Below are 15754 nucleotides of genomic sequence, written 5' to 3'. Positions count from 1 at the left end.
AGTTAGAAATTCCTCAGTGGAAATGGGATCGTATAACGATGGATTTTGTAACCAAGTTACCCCGAACCCAGAAGGGACATGACATGATCTGGGTGAGAGTGAATCGTCTAACTAAGAGTGCTCACTTTCTAGCTACACGTGAAACCGCTTCGTTGAGTGATTTGGCAGATTTATAATTGAAAGAGATCGTTAGTCGACATGGTGTACAATTGTCTATAGTTTTCGACAGATATACTAGGTTTGTATCGAACTTCTGGAACAGTTTACAACAGAATTTGGGTACAAGTGAGAATCTAAGTGCAACATATCATCCACAGACAGACGGCCAGAGTGAACGGACGATTCAGACATTAGAAGATATGTTGAGAGCATGTGTCTTAGAATATGGTGGTTCATAGGATTCGCATCTTCCATTGATAGAGTTTGCTTACAACAATTCATATCATTCGAGTATCGAAATGCTGCCGTATGAAATGTTGTATGGTCAAAAATGCAGAACTCCTACGTGTTGGTTAGAAGCAGGTGAGAAACAATTTGCAGTTCCCGAAATTGTTCAGATAACTGCAGAAAAGGTTGAAATTACACGAGAGAAGTTAAAGGCAGCAAGAGACCGAAAAAATATGTATGCTGATCCGCGTAGACGTCCGGTGACATTTCATGTAGGTGATCGTGTTTACTTAAAGGTTTCGCCGTGGAAAGGGGTTATCAGATTTGGAAAACGTGGTAAACTAGCACCAAGGTTTATTGGGCCATTTCCGATCATAGAAATTTTGAACGATCAAACGGTAGTTTTAGATCTTCCTTCCGAGTTAGCCGGAATTTACAACACGTTCAATGTGTGTTATTTAAGGAAGTGTAAAGTAGACGATGAAAGTTTGATTCTTCCGTTGAAGGAATTGAAAGTGGATTTGAGCAAGAAATTAGTCGAAGAGCCGATTAGAATAGTGGATAAGAAAGTCACAAAGTTAAGGAAGAAACAGATTCCAATGGTATTAGTGGAGTGGCGGCACAGCTTAGGTTCCAACCTAACATGGGAAACCGAGGAGTTAATGAGGGCGCGCTATCCCTATTTGTTTGACCTTGACCAGATTCCGAGGACGGAATCTTCTTAAGGGGATAAGATTTGTAACATCCTCAACCGGGCCTAGCTGTAAGATTACTAGTTTGCCCTTAAGTTTATGTTGTGTTATTATATGCTTTTATTTTAATTTAACATTTATTATTATTTGATGATGTGGTTAGGACCAGTTTGTGACAAGGGTCACAGAATAGGTTTGTTTATTTAATTTGGACTTCGTTTGGGTTGCCAAATGATGTACGAAAGATATCAGATAACTGATAAATACCCGTGTGTGGCACAGTGTGGGAATTAACCTCACTTAAAAGACTAGTGTTGTGTTCTTCTTCCCATTTCTAGACCTTTCTTCTCAAATACACCGTACCTACACTTTCACACTCATCAAACCCTAATTCTTAATCTTTGATCTAGATCTCTAATCATTTACTTCTTCTTGTTCTCTGTGATTTTGTGATCATTTTAAGGTAAGCATCTCTTTGATTCATGTCTTGATTCTTGCTTAAATTGGGTTTTTATGTTCTTGAGTAAAAGTTAGATTTTGATACTTGATTCCTAATCTTAAGTGTTTGTTGTGCTTAATTGATGTTAGAAATATGTTCTATATAGTTTATATAATGTTTTGAAAGTGGTTTTGGTGTTAGATCTTGCAAAAATCATGATTTGGGGTCAAAAAACGCGAAAACAACGAGCTGGAATGTTCTAACAGCTCCCACACTTTTGACAGCTCAACCAAGCAGTTGAGCACACTTTTGAGGGCTCAACCACACAGTTGAGGCCTCAACCGTGCGGTTAAGGCCTCAACCGTACGGTTGAGGGCTCAGCCGTGCGAGTGAGCAGTGGCCAGTTTTTGGTAAAATTGAAAAGGCTGTAACTTTCAAACCGTAACTCTATTTTTGACGAATAAACTATCGTTGGACTCTTCTTGAAGTTTACTTTACAATGATAAGGTTTTAAGAATCTAGATAAAACTTTATTTTGGTCAAAAAAGGGATTTTATTGTGTATGTCTTGTTTTGTACTCGTTTAGTGTCGTTATTGATGGAGTTTATGATGTAGGCTTATCCTATTGTGAATATATGATGGTATGTGTTAATTTAATGTATGTATTGATGTTTTATGTTGTGAATTTTGAGTTGAAACCCATATAAACAGCTGCTGCTACTATTCTTCATCACTCGCACGAGTGAGCCTTCACTCGTACGGTTAGGGTGATCAACCGTGTTATGAACCGTGCGAGTGAGTGGTTATGGAGAACTATTATTTTGGGTAAGATGATACGTACGTTTGCGATGTGACTCGTACGAGTCACTGGTCACTAGTGTGGTGAACCGTACGGATCATTTAATTCTTTGATGGGTGTTCAGTCATAGACCAAACGTACGAGTAAGTTGTCAACCGCACGATTGAGTGTTCTCAAACGTGCGAGTGAGAGTGTTACTCGTACGGTTGGTGGACCAGTCCTTAATTGCTTAAGTGTTGGTATTTGGTGTTATTGTTTTACTGTCGGGTTGTTATCGAGGCATTATAACTAACTTGTGTATATGTCTTTTTCTCAGGAGAAAAGAAGAAAGAGAAGGTTCAGTGATTAGACAGCTGAATACCTTCTCATTTGCTGGTAATCGGTGAGTGTGACTAACTGGAGAATATAGTATAGAGTAGCATGTTATATTATGATTGTCATGCTTGTTAGATATACTTATTGTAGTGGTTAGTTAGTACGTTGTGATGACTGCATGTTAGTTGATGCTTGTCTGTTGGAGCCCAGTGCGTCCCTATTGTGTGGTAGCCTCGGTAGAAGAGATAAACCTTCTGGTTGGGTTCCTCATGTGGTAGTCTAGACAACCGAGGTGTATATATATGTGAATGACGCGTCCGTCGTGTGTGGATTATATATATACACACGGTGGTGGAGGAACTTCTGGTAAGCCCCAGTCCGATCAGCTGGTGGTTAATGGTTTGGCCGAGCCGCCAGAGTCTCTGTAGATGGCACTTGGGTGATGTTTGTGTGTTAGTTTTGTGACATAATTTGTATGACAGTTCCTGTATAATATTGCCTGTAGTTAGTCATACTCACTTAGCTTCGTGCTAATTCCCCTCCATCTCCTCCCTGCAGGTTGTTAGCTTTTGTAAATGATGCATTTTTGGGAGAAGACGGGCATGTGAATGTTATGTTTGACATAAGTCAACTCTGATGTGATTTTAATTAATTAATATGTGTTTTTTTGTAAACATCATACATTTACGTCTCTTCCGTTTAAAATATGTATTTTGTATGTTGTCACGTGACACTGGTTAGTGTAAATGATAATTAATTATTAAATGCTTCCGCCACGTTTACGTATAAAATAAAAAAAAATTGGCAGTGTCACAAAACCCTAAATCTAAACCTTAATTTCTAAACCCTAATTTCTAAATAACATTCATCACGATGATTGTTATTTCTTCAAGAGCTTTCTAGGTCAAAATAATAACATTTATTACAAGTGTTTTTTTAAAATATTTATATTTTTACTTAATCTTAATGTTTGTAAAAAAAAATTTTAGAAAAACGAATAAAAGAAAAATTACTTTCCCTTTCCTCCGACACGTCACTTCCCTATGAATCTTCGATATATATATATATATATATATATATATATATATATATATATATATATATATATATATATATATATATATATATATATATATATATATATATATATATATACACACGTAGTAATAGAGATTTGATTTAAACGACAAGGTACAACATCACATTTTACACTTGAGAAAGTACATCCCAACTATGAAGTACATTAGCAGATGTTACAATTATACTTACTTGTATATAATAAAGGGCAAAATCCATAAAAAAGTAACATATTATACCAGTTTTCCTATTTTAGGTAATATATTTCATTTCGTTTAAAAAAAGGAGTGTATTTTCGAAAGTTAATAAAAAAGAGGGGTGTCGTTAACTTTTGTTAACTTTCTCAGTTAAGTGTCAACTTTGCATTACATGTCAAGTCCTTTATCGACCAACATTTTCAACTCGCGATTTTGACGCACGTTATCGACACGCGATTCCAACAAGCGTTCTCGACCTGCGTTTTCGAGGTGCGTTTTCAACGCGCGTTTTTCAAGGAGAGTTTTCGATGCGCGTCGATCGTGGCACGTTTTCAACTCGCGATTTCGACGCGTATCGAAATGTTGCCATTTTCGGTCATGTCTTTGGGAAAGTAATTTATATGGGAAAACACGCATCGAAAATGCACATTGAAAAACACGCCTTGAAAACGCGTGTCGGAATTGCGCGTCCAAAACGTGCGTCGAAATCACGATTTGAAAACGTTGGTCGATGGAGGACTTGACATGTTATGCAAAGTTGACACTTATCTGAGAAATTTAACAAAAGTTAACGACACCTCTCTTTTTGATTAACTTTCGAAAACACACTCATTTTTTTATAGCGAAATGAAATATATTACCGAAAATAGGCTAACTGGTATAATATGTTACCTTTTTATGGATTTTGCCCTATAATAAATAGTAAATTATACTAAAGCCAAATAGCTTCATGGTGTTGGTGCATTTGTGGTGACCCGAATTTTCATAAGGGGTGTCAGATGTTCGACTCCCATGTATTGTTGAAAAATTTATCTTGTGGTTAACCCATCTAGGGGTCTTTGATAAGGGTTGTTGAAATAAATAATTTACTGATGTCAAAAAATTACTATTAAAAAATATATAAATAATAAATAAATAAATAAATGATGGTAGATATAGTAGATATTAACTAAATAAATATAAATAAATAAACACACACTCCGTAAATAAATAAGAGTGAAAGTGGTTAAAGACAAAAGGAGGAGAAGGCGGAGAGGAGGGGCAAACAAGTTTATAGATCCAAGCCCGCTAACGAAACGTGTTCCCGTAAAAAAGTAAAGGGGGACACATGTCCCGTCATTTTCTATAAATCCACTAAATTTAACCTTATTTAAATTAACTAATAAAAATATTATTTTTATTCTATAATAAAACCCTCAAGTGGCATTTGGATTTACACCATATCCAATATCGAAATTTACATACAGTACTACACAAAATTATCTCTATATTTTTAGTTGAATAAATTTAACAATATTAATAAGTATAAATAAATAAATAAATATACTATAGATAAAATAAAGAAAATAAATCAACGATATATTACCTTTTCACATATCTATACATCATTATAAAGCGCGTGAATTAAGACCTATTATAATTAAACTTTTTACGCTGCTATAATTCAATAATTATTTAGGAAATTTGTATATGAAGTTTTTTTTTACAAAATTTGCAAAAATATATTTGCTATTACTGTATATGATAAATTTATTATAAATTTATAATCAATATCGAGAGCTTAGAAATATTATAGTTTCCATCTTTTATCCCACTATTCATGATAAAATAATACTCCGTACTATGATAATAACATATCAAATCAATGCTTATTGATTTATTTATGTAAAATATATTGATTTAAAATCGATTTTGTATACTACTAAAGTACTTAAGTACATATGTTGTTCAATATAAATAAAATCAACTTAAAAACTCTCCAGAAAAATATAATATGACACATGTGACCAAATATATCATTAACATTTTTTCTATCATTTTAAGTTACTCAAACATATATATTCTTATGTTTTTTGCTATGAAATTTTAGCCAAATTTAATCAGAAACAACATATTAATTTGATTTATCTACAAAATAACATTAATTAAAATAAATATGAATTACAAACCACTTAAGTTTGGTTTGAATGGTATGATGGTGAAATTCAACTTGGGATACTGTCAACCCATGTTTGATTCTCACTTCAAGCAGAGAATTTTCAACTTTTAATGAATCTGTCTATATCAATGCGATTTGAAAAGGTCCGTGGGAGATTTTCTTAACATTCAATTGTACTGCCAATATCATCACGAATTAAATTTACTCATAACGGTGCGTGAATAACAAATGAGAATATTTTATGTCGATATCGTCGCTAAAAAAATAGGAATTACTAAATTAAAATGATATAGTCGACTTTCACATTTAAAAATCTAAAATCCTTAACCTAATACCTTATATATATATATATATATATATATATATATATATATATATATATATATATATATATATATATATATATATATATATTCAATTGAAAAACAGAAAAAGACAAAAAAAAATGGGTACTATTTAATTAGTCTAAAATTGTAATAGCATCCACTTTGAGGGGTTAAGTAGTTGTGGAATTTTTGACTTTTTAACACTTTTATGAATAAATAAATATAAACAGTTTTCATTTTATACAAACCAATCAATGTATGGTTGAGTGGTTAGTCTCGTGCGATGCTTACCTCTAAGGTTGAAAGTTCGAATCTTTTCAGCTGTTTTTTTTTTCCTTCTAATTTTTTATCCGTCGTACCTTTTAATTTATATTAACGCGCCGCCGCACAAAATCACTATTCATTTGAAACTTTTTTGCAATTTTGTCACCTTTCCCTCCAGTTTTTACATTATGTTAAATTTCACCCCTTTTAACTAACTTTTTAATTTTGACCAACCCTCTAATTTTAAGAGATATATATTAAACAAACTATAAATTTATCAAAATGAATACGTAGATCAGTTGGTAAGGATGTTTGTTGAAATCTTAAAAGACACAGGTTCAAACCTTGAAGTTGCCTTTCTTTTTTTTAGGTTAGCGATTTTGGGCCCCACGAAGCGGGCCGACCCGAATACTTGTATTTAAAAATTACAAATTTATTTTAAAAACTGTTTACACGAAAACAGTGCCTTTATTTTTGTTTCCTTTTACAATAGCGCCTTTGTTTTGTTTACGCTTCTGTATTCTTGGATATCAAACATCACAACTCACACCAACTATACATAAATAAAAATAATAATTAGATTAGATATTAGATATAAACTAGACATCATATATGATACTGTATCTATCTATCTATTCACGGAAATATATTCGATTATTGACTGACCATGAAGAACTTGGGCTTGTATGTGATATCTATCTATGGTCCATGGATCCATAGGTCCATTATACAAAATTGGGCCTGTATCACTATGTTTGATTTTTGATTATTTAGATAATAACTAGGTATTGAACCCTCGCTTCGCGCCGGGGGTTCGATTTTTAATGTATTTTATTGCGTTTAGTAAAATTATTTTGTGACTAACGATGATATCGTTGAAGCGCAACTTGAGTCGAACTAAAAGGTATAACCCGTGAGAGATTTAAATGTTATTTTAAATTATCAATATATGTGCATCTCCGCGTTTCGCTATGGAATTGTCGACTTTTAAAATTTTAACGCAAAATCAACGTGTATGAAAAGTATCCCAAATATTTAGCGTTTTTTAAAAAGCGTCCATTTTGCGTATAGCTAGTGACATTGTGTTCCTAAAATTATTTCGAGTTTAATGATGGTGTCGGAAAAATTTAACTAGTTGCGAGCGAGAAGATATGACCCGTTGAATATTTGGTTGGAGTTTATTTAGGATTTTTTTATAAAAATGGTTATTTGATACTTTACCTCTCTGTTTGGGGAGTTGATTTGAATTTTTTAAGCGTGGAGCCTTTGTTGGTAAAATGAAATTTAGTTAAAATTAAAGAAAAAAAAAAACAACCTGAAAAGTTGAAAATGCCTCTGATACTATTCATAACTTTTATTAATATGTAAATATAAAACAAATAGATAAATAATAAATAAATAAATTATAAATATAAAACAAACACTGTGCTAATGAGTGTATACATGTAAATGTACGCATATACTTATTGTATTGTGGCCGTCGATCGCTCACCGGTAACCTTCATTTCACTCCCGTTCTTCTCAATTCTCCCTCCCAATTTCTTCAACTTTACATCAATTAAATCCCAATTTTTTTCAATTTCACATCAATTAAACCCCAATTTCTAACGTTATTATTATATTTCACACAAAATGGGTGGTGTGAAGTCATCAATGGCAGCAAAGCTAGCCTTTTTCCCACCAAATCCACCGTTTTACAAACTAATAACTGAGAAATCAAGTGGGTTAATGCTATTAGATAGATTCCCACATCGTGAAAACGTCGACGTTTTGAAGCTTCAAACTCGCCGTGGTAATAAAATCATTGCGGTTTACGTTAGGTATCCGATGGCTACTCGTACGATACTTTATTCACATGGCAATGCTGCTGATATTGGTCAAATGTACGAACTTTTTATCGATTTGAGTATTCATCTCAAAGTTAATCTCATGGGGTTAGTAATTTTTCTAATTTTTTACTTTTTTTTGTGCCCTAATTTGTTCAGTTCTTGGTTTTTTAATTTTTGTTTTATTTTCAGCTGGTATGAAGTTTTGCTAATGGGTTTTGATTGGGATTATTTCCCACATAAAAGTTTTGATCTTTTTTATTTGTAGTGCAAGATTAAGTAAATTGATGGTAAATTTTAGGGTTTTATCACAAGTAACTTTATGGGCTAATTTGACCTACAAATGATTGATATCCTTTCAATTTGACCTGAAATGAAGTTATTCATTGATGGGTTAGTGATTTGACATAATTCCCCCCCGAAAAGAATTGATCTTTTATATTTGTAGTGTTGAATTAAATAAGGGAAATTCATGATAAGAGTTGAACCACATTTTGGAGTAAATTTAGAAAGTTAGAACATCAATGTTGCTGTATTTGGTCAATTTAAAATTTATTTGATACTAGAAATAGTGATTTCAAGTTTACGAATTTGACCTCTACATACACCTTAGTTAAGTAGGACAAAACCTAACTACATGGCGGTTTTCAAGAATATCTTGATGCTTGAATATGTGATTCTTCATAGCCGTTGCATTCTTAATTATGCCTCTTTTTTGTATATCTTATGTAAATGTTTGTTGTGTGTTTATGTAGGTATGATTACTCTGGATACGGGCAGTCGACCGGCAAGGTGCATAAATGATTGAACTTTAGTCGAAGTGTTAATTGCTAGTCTTAAATAAGAGTGAATCTTAAATGTAAACTGTATGCCTTGTTTTTGCAGCCAAGTGAGCATAACACATATGCAGATATTGAAGCTGCATACAAGTGTTTGGAAGAGATTTACAATTTGAAGCAAGAGGATATTATTTTATATGGTCAATCTGTTGGTAGTGGGCCCACTGTAAATCTTGCTGCTCGGTTGCCTCGATTAAGAGCTGTTGTTTTGCATAGTCCTATTTTATCTGGCTTGCGAGTCATGTATCCTGTTAAGCACACATATTGGTTCGACATCTATAAGGTATTTACTCGTTAGTCTCATTTCATTTTAATGATATGTTAATGTTAATTGCTTGTTATTTTTCTGCACATATGATCTGATATGTGAATACTGTAATGTGCAGAACATTGATAAAATCCAATTCGTGAAGTGCCCTGTTCTCGTCATCCATGTAAGCAGTCCTCCTTTATTAATTTCTTTGAAATTAATTTGTCCATTATTATCTTTGATAGTTTAAATATTGCCATAAATATTAGATTATTAGCAGTCTACCATCTACACGCATGATTGACCATCCTGTTTTTTTTTTTCCTTCATTTTTTGAGTCAGTTAAACAATGGGAATTAAGTCCACGTATTAACTTATTTCTATCTTCACACTATAAAAATGGAGCTCACAAATTTACAGTGCGATATAAGATATCGTGAAAATTTCGAAATTTTGCATTAGAGTATTAGTTAGCACTCTAAGTAAGAAAAATTTTTAATTACTACTGCAATAAAAAAACTCTTGAAAGAATTAGTTAGGAAGTCACTATCTGTGTTTTAGGTGATGTTAGAATCCATATTTGACCAAAAAGTCAAAGTTTGTCTGTGAGTCTTCATCTTGTTTTCTAGCATAAAAAATCAGAATCTTTTTTTCTAAGTTTTGTCTTTCATGGTTTGAACAAAAGGAACATGTGACTATTTGGTTTAACTTTGACTTTGACCTTTACCGTCATCATGATTAAAACTTGCAGGGAACTTCCGACGAGGTTGTCGATTGTTCGCACGGGAAAACACTCTGGGAATTATGCCAAGAAAAATACGAACCGTTATGGATCAAAGGCGGGAAACACTGTAACCTCGAACTGTATCCAGAATACATCAAACACCTAAAGAAATTCATCTCCAACATCGAAAAGCCTCACTCATCACGTAGGACCCACAATTCAAGAAAAAGTGTGGACCAATCCAGCGCTTCCAGCAGGAGGAAAAGCACGGATTGTTTCGAAGCTCCACGAAAAAGTACGAACAAAAAAGAACACTTGGATTTTATTAGTGAACTACATGAGTTCAAGTTTGATCAAATTGAAGATAAAATTGGAAAATTGAGAATACCATATCAGCATATGGAGAGATCACGAAGGAGCGTTGAGTATATTGAAAAGCCTCGAATAAGTACTGATATGAAATCTGAATGGCCCAGAACGAGTGTCGATTGTATCGATAGAATTCGTAACTAGTTATGTAAAGATTGTAAAGTGGTGGTATTGGGGGGTTAATTTGTGTATTTTTGTTTGTAGAAAGTTGTTAATTGTTAGTTGAATTTCAAACTCAAATTGTTATACCAGTTCAAGTTGGATGTTGATGAAAATTTCAAATGTAATCAACTTTGTGCAATCTTCATGGGATTATACTGTTTGAATACAAATTTGTCACCGTTTTTGTGTTAAAAACTTTTTTATCTGCATGCATAACCTAACCTTGCTTAGATGTTTGTCTTTTAACTTTTTACAAATTGTTACAAGTAAACTATAAACGGGTCTCCACAATCAAAAGTTATGGCTTAGGTAGATCTCAACCTTGTTTTTGTTCATCTCGTTACGGCTCTTTTTCTTTAACGGCCAAAATTGATTATATTAAAAAACGTTCCCTAACTAAAAAATTCGAATTACAAAAAAAAAAAAAAATACTACTTCTACTAAAGGACAACTCATTAAACACGATTCCGTTCTGAAAACGTCATAACAACCAAAAAACCAAAGAAGAGTAGTCACGACCGCTGCATGATTCGTTCCTTGCCGTTAAGAGAATTCTGATACCCCTCTAACCGAACTATGAAATCGTCCCAGGAATGCAGAACTGGAATGCCACAATCGAGCCACAATCTTACCTTGCCCCAAACTTCATGTGCCAAGAAAACGTTAAGTTTAATTACGAGGTAAGAAATTGTATAGTCTAATAATCGAATATTTATTTATAAAAATGATTAGTCAAGATCAAGAAGATTATTGATTATTTAAAGATGTCTATATCAATTAGTTGCTAAATTCGTTGATCTAAACTGTAAGAAACAAATATTGTTAAACTTATTTAAAAAAAAAAAAAAAAAAAAGATTCTAAGAAAACTGTAATGAAACTTTGTTATGCCATCACTGTGATATAATATGTTCGTGGTTAGTAAGTGTGCAGTTGCCCTTCAAATATGAATTTGTATGCTATCACTAGGAATTACATGGCATCACTATTTTAGAAGAGACGTTCAAATCTTCAATTATTCTACGTACACTACTACATTTGCTATATAATGTCCTACAATAGAATATTATAGATACTATAAAGTACTGGAGCATTAACAGTACTGTTGTATAAATATAAATTCCAGACATACCGAATACGAGCAGCGGAAACGAGTAGGATCGATGTTTAGATCACCGATCGGGAAAACAATCACAAATGGAAAACTTTCACAGTTTCACGGCCTAAGTTCCTTCAACGGTTTGCAATGTTCCACTTGAACGGATATACTCACAATCCCTCAACTAGTATGTGTTTTTCTCATTGATTTGTGTTTTTACTATCTTCTAACAAGAAGTTGGTGACTCTAATATATTGGGTCACCTAAATGATACTTTTATCTTAATGAGTGAACCACTATGTCCATTAACCACAAGTTATGTCCACTAAGCAAAAGTTTGTGGATGTACTTTAACTAATGTTCTCCATTAAGTCCACTAATGGTCTCCATTAAGTCCATTAATTTCTCACATCTCCCACTCACACATAAACAATTTTGATATACTCATATATCTTGAAAAACATACCGTGTAGTACGCAAACCATTCATACCTTGGGAACTAGGTTGTGTGACCGACATACTTTGAGACCTCAATTGCTATACATCTGTTAGGAATATATAGCATCTCAATAAACTTGGAAAGAGTAGATTTAGTATGCAATATCCTAGATCATTAATTACATTAGTAACTCGCATGATCTCAATTTTACTCATAAAACCATTTTGTATTCACAATTATCATTTATCACTAAGACTTGTCACTAAGACAAAAGATAATTGGTCGACCGGTGAATACAAGTTAATGTGAACTTCAAATGATCTTCCCTTCTCTTAGAATCCATTGGCCTTAGCTTAACTTACTTTTCTAAGAACGTTCACCCAGATTGAATCACTCATAACCCTTAAGCAACGCCTTAAGATAACAAATATTAAACTAAGCTTCAAGAGACAAGAAAAAGTCATAAGGACATTAAATTGAGGTTACTAATACCTCAAGGGACTCACATAACATAGAAGTAGAGATCGTTTCTTCTATTTCCCCTTTTTGGTCGTCTTGATCACATGTGGTATGAATCACATGCTGCAACATTTCTCCTTTCACAATGGAGGTATGTCTTTAAATCAATGTTGCACAGATGATAGTTCAAACATACTCAATGTTCAAAACTCGAGTTCACTTATCTACTCATAAAAAACTCTTAAGAACTCACATCTGGATACTCATGACAGATAGGGTGAATTTTGAAAATTCACATAATATTTTTGTACACTTACGAATGTGGCGTCTAATTATCTCAATCTTGAGCTCTCAATTGTCACTAAAACAATGTGCTTAATATACCCCACTTTTCATTTGTCACATGACATAGAATTGATTACCCATGTGAGTGGGCTAATCTTGTATTTGTCCGACATACTTTTCTCGATTCGCAACACAAAGAGCGAACCATAAAACAAGGATTTAAAAGAAAACTTATTGCATTGGATATAAACAAAAATTTGTAAGTATATTTATTAAAATAGTATATTCATCACAATCTACACAATCCTTGAGACCTAACATGCTTTACAAATGCATCTCTAGGTATGGGTTTTGTCAAAGGATATGCTACCATATCATGTGTAGATATGTACTCCATACTTACTTCCTTTCTTGCAATCTTGTCCTTCACATAATTGTACTTTATGTCAATGTGCTTTGTTTTAAAATGAAACTTGGGGTCTTTTGAATATGCAATGGCAGCCTCATTATCAGAGTATATCAATGCTCGATCAATGGTATTTGCCAACAACCCCCAAACTACTCAAAAATCGATTAAGCCACACAGCTTCTTGTGCAGCAGCTGAAAATGCCACAAATTCAGCTTCCATTGTTGACAACGCTATACATGATTGTTTATTGCTACTCAAAGATATAGCATCTTTGTTTAACAGAAAAACAAAGCCAGAGGTGGATTTTCTTTCATCCATATCTCTTCCCCAATCAGCATCAGTATAGCCTCTCATTTGCAGATCATTTCCTTCGTAACACAAAGAGTAATGACTAGTACCCTTAAGATACCTAAGTATCCTTTTCACGGCTTTCCAATGGGTTAAACCTGGATTGGATTGGTATCGGCTTACCATGCCAACAGCAAAGCAGATATCCGGTCTCGTACACATCATATGAGACTTCCAACCGCACTAGCATAAGGAACATTTTTCATTTTCTGTTTCTCTTGTAGAGTTTGTGGTCATTCTCTCATGCTCAACGTATCACCAATAGCCATAGGAGTGTCTATGGGGTTACATTTATGCATGTTAAAACGTTCAAGAATCTTGTTGATATAAGTCTCTTGCGAAAGAGCCAACAACTTCCTTGAGCGATCCCTTGAAATCTTAACTCCAAGGATATATTCAGCTTCACCCATATCCTTCATTTCAAAGTTAGATGATAACCATCTTTTAACCTCGAAAACATACTCCTTGTCATTTCCAGCAATCAATATATCATCAACATATAATACAATATGACTAGTTTTCCTTTAGATCTTTTGGTATAAACACAATTATCTTCATTGACCGCATTGAAGCCATGTGACGTGATCACATTGTGAAAATGTATATACCATTGTCTTGATGACTGCTTGAGGCCATATATTGATTTAAGCAATCTACAAACCTTATGTTCGTGACCTTCTTTAATGAAACCCGTCGGCTGTTCCATATAGATTTCTTCATCTAATTTTCCATTGAGAAAAGAAGTCTTTACATCTATTTGATGTAATTCAAGGTTCATACTTGCCACTACTGCTAGAATCAAACGAATTGATGTGAGTCTTACAACAGGTGAAAACGTTTCCTCATAGTCAATCCCTTCCTGTTGATTGTAGCCTTTTGCCACAAGTCAAGCTTTGTATCTTTCAATACGACCATTAGCTTTACGCTTTAATTTGAGAATCCACTTACTCCCTATGGCTTTTCTTCCTTTTGGAAGATCAACCAATTCCCAAACGTTGTTGGATCTCATAGACTCCATCTCTTCTTCCATTGCTTTAAACCATTCATTCTTTGCAGGACAAGTGAGAGCTTCATTTATATTTCTTGGTTCATCCTCTTCTAGTTGAACCATAAAAGTATAACCATCTTCGATCTCATACCGAAGTGGAGGTTTACTTTGACGACTACTTCGTCGTGGTTGGTTATCCATTGAAACAGATTCTTGGTTTACCAAATTGCTCCCACTTGGATCAGAATTATGTTCACTGGCAACGGGTTGAGATTCTTCTAAAACTTGTTGTTGGTTTGCCGTATTGCTCCCACTCGGATCAGGATTATCATCATTCGCAATCGGTTAAAGAGTTAAATCCAAATAAACAAATTCTTCATCTTCACTCCTCAAATCTCTCCCACTCGAATGAGGTAATTTTGTAGTCTCAAATAAAGACCAATCTTTATCAAGATCCCCTTGTTTTGGAAACTCATTTTCCAAGAATGTAACATCTCGAAATTCAAATTCAGTTATGCTCCCACTTTCGTGTTCACCCAAAAACACATAACCTTTTGATTGTTCAGAGTATCTAATGAAAACACATTTCTTTCCTCTTGGACCTAATTTTCCATATTTGTGCGAGGAATCCAAAGTATACGCTGCACAACCTCAAGGTCTTAACACATTCAAGTCAGGTTTGCGACCTGTCCATAACTCATATGGTGTGGAAGTTACTGATTTTGAAGGCACACGATTAAGTACAAATGTGGCAGTTAACAAAGCATCACCCTAAAAGGTGATAGGTAAATTTGCTTGTGCCATCATTGACCTAACCATTTCAAGAAGCGTTCTATTCCGCCTTTCTGCAACACCATTTTGTTGCGGAGTCCTAGGAGTAGTTATTGACGTTGAATACATTTAGCATCACATAGAGCTTTGAAGGAATCAGATAGGTATTCACGTCCTCGATCGGTTCTTAATGCTTTAATCTTACGTTCTAATTGATTCTCAACAAAATTTATATAACTTTGAAAACAATCCAACGCTTCGAATTTGTGAGAGATCAAGTAGACGTAACCAAATCGAGAATAATCATCAATGAATGTGATGAAATAATACGCTCCATGCCTTGCTCGAACAT

The 15754-nt window shown here is 33.8% G+C and overlaps 2 protein-coding genes across 2 annotated transcripts; one reads left to right on the top strand and one right to left on the bottom strand.

Moving 5' to 3' along the window:
- Window positions 1–7922: 7922 nt before the first annotated feature.
- On the top strand, window positions 7923–10777 carry LOC139869448 (uncharacterized). The gene is made up of 5 exons (XM_071857762.1): window positions 7923–8369; window positions 9017–9053; window positions 9147–9383; window positions 9487–9534; window positions 10102–10777. Exons 1-5 carry the CDS (start codon window positions 8068–8070, stop codon window positions 10585–10587), a joined length of 1110 nt encoding a protein of 369 aa, XP_071713863.1. The 5' UTR covers window positions 7923–8067; the 3' UTR covers window positions 10588–10777.
- Window positions 10778–13415: 2638 nt separating this feature from the next.
- Window positions 13416–13805, bottom strand: LOC139867990 (secreted RxLR effector protein 161-like). The gene has a single exon (XM_071856333.1). The coding sequence runs from the start codon at window positions 13803–13805 to the stop codon at window positions 13416–13418; it is 390 nt and encodes a 129-aa protein (XP_071712434.1).
- Window positions 13806–15754: the final 1949 nt, after the last annotated feature.

This window comes from Rutidosis leptorrhynchoides, chromosome 9, assembly GCF_046630445.1.
Source record: "Rutidosis leptorrhynchoides isolate AG116_Rl617_1_P2 chromosome 9, CSIRO_AGI_Rlap_v1, whole genome shotgun sequence".
Lineage (NCBI taxonomy): Eukaryota > Viridiplantae > Streptophyta > Magnoliopsida > Asterales > Asteraceae > Rutidosis > Rutidosis leptorrhynchoides.
This window is presented reverse-complemented; position numbering and strand designations above follow the sequence as displayed.